This window comes from Triticum aestivum, chromosome 7D (assembly GCF_018294505.1).
Source record: "Triticum aestivum cultivar Chinese Spring chromosome 7D, IWGSC CS RefSeq v2.1, whole genome shotgun sequence".
Classification (NCBI taxonomy): Eukaryota; Viridiplantae; Streptophyta; class Magnoliopsida; order Poales; family Poaceae; genus Triticum; species Triticum aestivum.
In genome coordinates this window covers 628,063,902-628,070,949 of record NC_057814.1, presented here as the reverse complement: position 1 = coordinate 628,070,949, position 7,048 = coordinate 628,063,902, and the positions used below count along the sequence as shown (strand labels likewise).

The window sequence follows — 7,048 nt, the reverse complement described above, 5'->3', positions numbered from 1 at the left end:
ATTCATGCATCTGCAAGCATTTGTTCAAAATTTTGAACACTTTTTTGAATCCATGAACAATTTTTCTCAATTCCGAGAACATTTTTTGTGTTCGAGAACATTTTTTGGACCCGTGAACATTTTTTGAATTCAAAAAGAGTTTTTCAAACTCGTGAACTTATGTATGAACAAATTTTTGAACTCGTGAACATATGGAATGAAAATTGTTTTTTGAAAATCAATATTGGTTTTGAAATCCAGGTCATTATTTAAAATTCGGAACTGTTTTTAAATCCTGAAGAATTTTATAGGAGAAAAACAGAAAATAATGAAAAGAAAAGGAGCTGTGCAGGAACATTGCTACCCAACGACCTGTGCGCGAAATAGGAGCTCCCATACTTAGAATTGTGTGAAACGTTACCGTTCAAAGTAGGCCGGTTAAACAACAATGGAAATAGACTTCACGTTTGCAGAGGGGAGCAACCGGCCCAATGTTTCCATGCCTCATGGTGTTCTAGAGCAGCTAGAATCGTAAAACTACCGTGATGTTTAGTACCACCTCGCCGAGGGATGCAAAATGTGGAGGGGTTGTTGGTAAGAAAAGTTGTTCACAACGTGGAGGGTTGCGGCAATACACGTTCTACTTTTAAAATTAAAAATATGTACTCCCTCTATCCATCTATATAGGGCTTAATGCATTTTTTGAGGCTAACTTTAACCTCATGTTAGAGCAATAATATATGACATGCAAGTTACACAGAGCATACCATCAAATTTGTATGTGAAAGGAGCTTCCAATGATATAATTTTCACATTATACAACTCACATACTAAATCTTTTCAATAGTCAAAGGCAATCTTGAAAAACACATTAGGCCCTATATATATGGATGGAGGGAGTATTTATTTCACATCGTTGATGGGTGCCTAACGGGTCGGGTTGCCTATTAGATTCGGGTATGGGTTTGACTCAAGACCCAGGTTGTGGGTTTGCTGCTATGCCCATTAGCTCACGCACATCACATAGCCGCCGTCTCCATTCCGCCATCTCGTGCAATCCTAGCAGACACCTACACCCATGGGTCCTGCTTTGTGGGTCGATCCCGGCCGGCAGCCCCGGCGGTGTTGTGGCCACAACGTCCTTCGCACGGATGTGGGGTGACAACCACTACTCCTCCATGACAGGTTGCCCCACTTCCGAGTTCTGGCGATGTGCCATTCGCTCCTACTATCCCCCCACAAACCTTTTGTGCTACGCATGGTTCGATTCATTTGGTCGGCCATTCATATTTTCTTGCCCAAACTTTGACTTCGGATTCTTCCTCCCCAACCGGTATCGAGTTTCTTCAGTTGTAACCGAGGACCATACCGAACTCTCGGTTGACCGGAAGCCTCGGTCGTTGATTTCTGTAAAAACTGTTTGACAAGAAAATCAGAAAATCGAACTTCAAAATAAATCGATGTACCAAACCGATTTGTTTTGTCTAACTGAATGCCCAGGCCTAACAGTATGTGTCTTAACAGTCTGTGGGGCTACAAGTACTTCTCGATATTAGATGATACCCCACGCATTGCTATGAGATCGGTTGCAATATGTTTTAGTGAGATTTGATTGTGTGAAATATAAATATTTATCATAGCACATGAACCGAAATTTAAAATGCATACGACTTATTACATTTGATTACATATAGTTGTGAAATATCCATTGAACATAAGTAGAATAATAGAATAAAAAATACTTTTCCATGCATGAATGCATGTGATGGTGGCTCTTTTCCCATGCATGGTTGCATGTAGCGGTAACTCTTATCATATCCATAATTGTATGATGATGTGGCATTCTTGCATGTTGAGCTAAATAAATTAGTGGGGTGACTCTCTTAGTTATATATAGGCTATAGTTTAGTCGAGCATTAGTTACATTCTTCTAGTATTTAATTTTTTTTCTTGTGATGTGCATTAATGTAAATTTTTTGTTTTCCAAAATTTGCCCTTCCCACGCGGCTAATGGATGGGGAAAGATTTTCTGACTTAAGGTGTATGACTTTGGATGGCTGACATCTGAGCTAATTTGTTGTGGGGCCCACATGTCGGCCACCTCAAGGTTAGGTGACATTAGTTAGGATTTGAGTCCCCTCTAGATGGAACGTTCAATTTAGTTATGTGTCGCATTTTTACAGGAAAAATTCCGACCATTTCATCAACATCGTGGCAATATAAAGAACACGAGAAGTAACAAAGATTACATCCATGTTTGTAGACCACCTAGCGAGGACTAGAAGCACTGGAGCGAGTCGAAGCCATGCCATCGTCATTGCCACTCCCTCACCGAAGTTGGGCCAACCTTGTTGTATTAGACAGTAGGAAAGGCATCGTGCTAAGGCTTCAAAGGACCACTGCAATCGAACAGCTACCGTAGCTGATCAAGAGAAGTGTAGATCGAAAGGATCTAATATGTAGACACATAAGTGCAGACGAACCAAGATCGGATCCAAGCAGATCTACCGAACTTTGTTGTATTAGAAATTAGGAAAGTCATCGTGCTAAGGCTTCAAAGGACCACTGCACTCGAACAGCTACCACAGCTGATGAAGAGAAGTGTAGATCGGAAGGATCTAATATGTAGACACATAAGTGCAGATGAACCAAGATCGGATCCATGCAAATCCACCAAAGACAAACATCAACTAAATCCCGTGAGATTCGCCGGAGGTACACCTCCAAGTGTCCTCCGACAACGCGAGACGCACCACCAGGACTTGAGGTAGGCAGGGAGAACCTTATTCTTTCTTCAGGAAGCCACCGCCGCCTCACCTTTGAGTATAGGACACAGATCCTAAACCGACACAAAAAACACATAAAAACAAAGTATGAGCTCTTCGGGCGGCAAGGGCCTTGATCCACTGCGCCTTCATAGCCCTAAGGCCACAAGAGACAAGGCAACCAAGGTGGCGCCTGTAGGAGGTGGGAAACCGTAAACACCTTGGATGCTTTTTTCTTTGTTAAGCCTTTTTATGTGTCACTTTCACCGTCCCATTTGTCAACGCGATATTTCAGATGAGATTGTCCAATTTTGGTTTGAACTCCTGCCACATGCCTTCTCCCAGCCCACTTGGAACGAGTTTAGCGGTACCATATAATTGAGTGCAATACTCTCATCTTATCCACTATCAGAGTAACTCGTGTTAGTAACTAAACGAGCAACACATTCTAAAACTAGCTCATATCATTATTAATCTACACAAATTGAAATGTCAATGTATGACATAAAATGTTGCAAAACTAAATCGTACTCACATATATAGGTTTTGCATCATGTAGATTTTGCATCCGACTTTTCATTCTCTTCCTTTTATTTCATTGACTCTCCACAAAGACAATCAATTTAAATCGACCGACTGAGGCTAGGATCAGTCACTCCCACGACACGTTCCTCATGGCCCCGCCCATCACCCTTCCATGTGGTGGAACTGAGAATGTTGCAACCATCTGTGCGGGGATCTAGGATCAGCTTCACCTGGAGTTGCAACCAGTAATGGGGAAGTTGCGACAGGGAACGTGATGGAGCGAAGAATGCTGCAAGTATCTATTAGGGGAGCCAGACATGCTGGGGCGTGCGGCGGTGCCGAAAATGCTGCAACCAGCAGTGCAGGGAGGGGAGGTACGACTAGTTTGTGACAGGGCAGGGATGCGGTGGGAATGCTGCAACCGGCGCGGGCCGTGTAATTCTACACAAACATAGGTTTACAGGGGTTTTACATGCAGGTGGATTTTGATTGAAGATTAAAGGGGAGGAGGGGCTCACCCCGTGAAAATCGCGGGGGGGGGGGGGGGGGGGGGGGGGGAGGGGTGTTAGTTAGAAAGAAAGAATTCTAGTCAGGGTGTAATTGCGTGTAACTCTTTGTACCTTTAGCATTATTGGGCGCGGGCCGGTTCCGGGGTGGTGACGCCTAAAGCTATGACGGTGCATGGTGCTACCAGTAGGCGATGTTGTAGCACCGACGTGCGTGGCGGTGCTCGCAGGGTGATCCGAGGTCCGCCGCCGCCACCTGGCGACCAACTAGTGCTGTGAGCCGGTGTCTTCCATCACAGCAAGCGGCGACATGTACGAAATGCGCCGGTGGTGGGTGTTGCGAGCGCAGTGCCGAGGCGCTGAAAATACAAGGTGTGAGAAAGAGATGTGGTTGCGGGCGATGAAGTTAATCCTGCGCGTGGATGAAGATGCGACAGGATCGAACAAATTTGTAATCCGATGTCTACACGCAAGCCCAACGTCTCCCGAGGACACCGGTCGGGCGACCGAGGTGGAGTAGTGCCCCTTAGCACTCTCTCATAATCTGCAGTTGATCTGCACAAAATGGGTGCCATCCCACCCTGTGGCAGAGCCAGAAACTGAATATAGAGAGGGCCGAAACATGTCATATAATGTGTTAGAGGGGGCCAAATCACCTAAATGTAACTAATGCTATTCTGACAAATGGAGGATTCGGAATACATATAGGTGTTGGGGGGGGGGGGGGGGGGGGGGCAAGGCCCCTGCCAGCACCCACTTGCTTACAGTTACAAGGGTTGAGTCCGACGCCCGGAAAAGAAGCATGCGTGATCCATAGGCACATATAACAGACGACGACTCCGCTGATGTAAAAGGACCATAGGAACGGAGTCCGTGACGCAAGAGAAGATTTTGCGACGCGTTAATTATGCATCCGTTCTCTTCCTTTTATTTCACTGATTCTTAAAACAATCTCCATGGAGAAAACCTAAACATCAACAAAGAAGTCGATCCTATAGACATCGTGGTTCGTCGTGCTCGCCTCAGGCACGTAAACCATGGAGCTGTACCCGCGCGCCATCCGAAACGCGCCGGTCCCGCCGACGACGGTGCGCTCGACGGTAGCCCGTAAGTCCTGTATCGTGCCCAACATGGCCAGCGTGCTCCCGCGGTGCTGCCCGGCAGTGAACACGACGTTGACCGCCGACAACAGGCCTGGCGTGCTAGCCAGCCCCGTCATGGCGAACAAGCCCTGGAAACGGCCCAGCAGCGACGAGCTACCCCGGTCCGGCCCGTCCCGCAGCTCGTTGTCCAGCACGCCGATCTGACCAAACGTTGCGCTGCCGCCCAGCGGGGACTGCACCGACGTCAGCAGGGTCGCGTTCGGCCCCGAGAGGGTCTCGTGCATGTACACGCGGATGCGCTTGAGGTCGCCGCCGGGGTGGGCGCACGCCACGGCCGGCGACGACGTAAGCAGGAGGAGGACCAGCGTGAGCAGCGGTGACGAGGGAGCAGTCATGGCCGGCCGGCGATGAGAAGTCGCAGCTGCGGCAGTGTCTATGTGTGCTGGTGATGCAACGCGCGCGGCCGAAGGATCGAATTTATCTAGCTAGGTTCGTCCTATTTGAAGGCTTCACTGCGTTGGCCTAGAGCGCATGACAGCAATGTCACGCACGATGAGGGCATCTGATTGCCACGCACGATGCAATTAATCAACGCGGATGCCTGTGTATAAAACAGTTTCTGGTTGAAACGTTGAATCGCCACTGGTCAGCTGACTGGATATTTCTAGCTGAAAACGAAATCTTTTGCTTGTGCTTTTGAACTACTCCAGCCAACTAATACACGATCAGCTACGCGTCGCAATACTAACAGCACATATATGATAATTATATGGTGCACATTATCCATGCCCCCACATCAGCAGTATAATTGTGTCCTTTTCAAATGTGGGCACTACCAGACTACTACTACTTGTTGAAGGTGTCGTGGAGCTTCTCCCAAGCAGGTTGCGGCTGCCGGGACTCTTGGTTTCCAGCGAAAGCATTGCAAACTTTTCTTATGCTGATCTTGTCAATCACCTTCTGGTGTTGCTTTCTGGTCAGCCTGGCTCTGATCTGGGTTTGTGAATGCCGGAGCGGTGGCTCTGGACAGTGGATGTGTGCCGAGGCAGCGGCCTCAGATGGTATGAAGCGGTGGTTCCATGAGGTTGGGTCATTGCTCCGCATTACATGGGTGAGAGCATGTCTAGCAAATCCCGCAGCCCGCCGTCCTGCCAAATCCTTTACGGTATTTCGAAAATGATTTTGGCCGGACGTTGGACGCGCAGCCAGAGTAGATCCTGTAACTGATACCGCATATCAAACTTTTAGCTCGCGCCAAAACATAGATCACCGGAGTTCATCTAGTACATATCATACGGGAGTTCAGCACAAACCAAAATTAAAAATCATACTAAGCATACTACATCTACTCGTCGTCGGAGTCGCCCTCGTCGCCAGAGTCGTCCTCATGGGGCGGGGGCTCGTTGCCATGGAGCTTGTGGTAGATCAGCGTGCTGGAGAGGGTCTGCCGGAGTTGATACTCCTTGAAGAGCGCAGGGACGCGCGCGGCCGCAGCTGCATCACCGGCCATAGCGGCAGCCCTCGCCTCCCACCAGGCGCGTTCGACCGTGCTGGATTGCCATATGGAAGATCTACCCGAGACGACGAAAGTTCGCCCACACCGGCGTTGGGGACTACGTGCTGCGGCGGTGCACATGCTCCCTGCGCCTTTCCGACACTGGAGGGCGGAGGGAGGAGCTTCCGGCTTCGTTGTCGTTGTGCTGCACCCGAACCCCTTGCCGCCGCAAAAAACCCCATCGCTGCCACGCCATGGACCCGCAGACACCATCTCCAGCAAGATACGATGGTCAAATGAGTCGCAAAACGTCGCCGAAGGTGTAGGGATTTTTCACCGGAGGATTGATTTCACGGCAGAGGTGGATGGGGAGATTGCGGGACGGGAACCCTAAAATGCCCCGGTGGGCGCATATATGGAGGAATGGTGGGCGGTTTACGGACGGGCCCTTTTTAGCGGACTTGCTCAGGCCATATTTTTGGCCCATCCCATAAAATGGCCGGGAAAACGCACTTCACCAGACTTGTATGGGATCTGCTAGAGATGCTCTGACGACCTTGTGCTGCATGGGCAGCGAGTTTGTCGGCCAGTCTATGGAATCTGTGGGATCAGTCTAGCTCTTACCTTGAGACAACGGCCTCGGATTTTGACACATCGTTTGTGGTCTACCGGAGG

At 48.8% G+C, this 7,048-nt stretch overlaps 1 protein-coding gene across 1 annotated transcript; it reads right to left on the bottom strand.

The window, feature by feature from the left end:
• Positions 1 to 4,582: 4,582 nt before the first annotated feature.
• LOC123167641 (dirigent protein 2) lies at positions 4,583 to 5,467 on the bottom strand. Its single transcript, XM_044585473.1, has one exon. The coding sequence runs from the start codon at positions 5,271 to 5,273 to the stop codon at positions 4,743 to 4,745; it is 531 nt and encodes a 176-aa protein (XP_044441408.1). The 5' UTR covers positions 5,274 to 5,467; the 3' UTR covers positions 4,583 to 4,742.
• Positions 5,468 to 7,048: the final 1,581 nt, after the last annotated feature.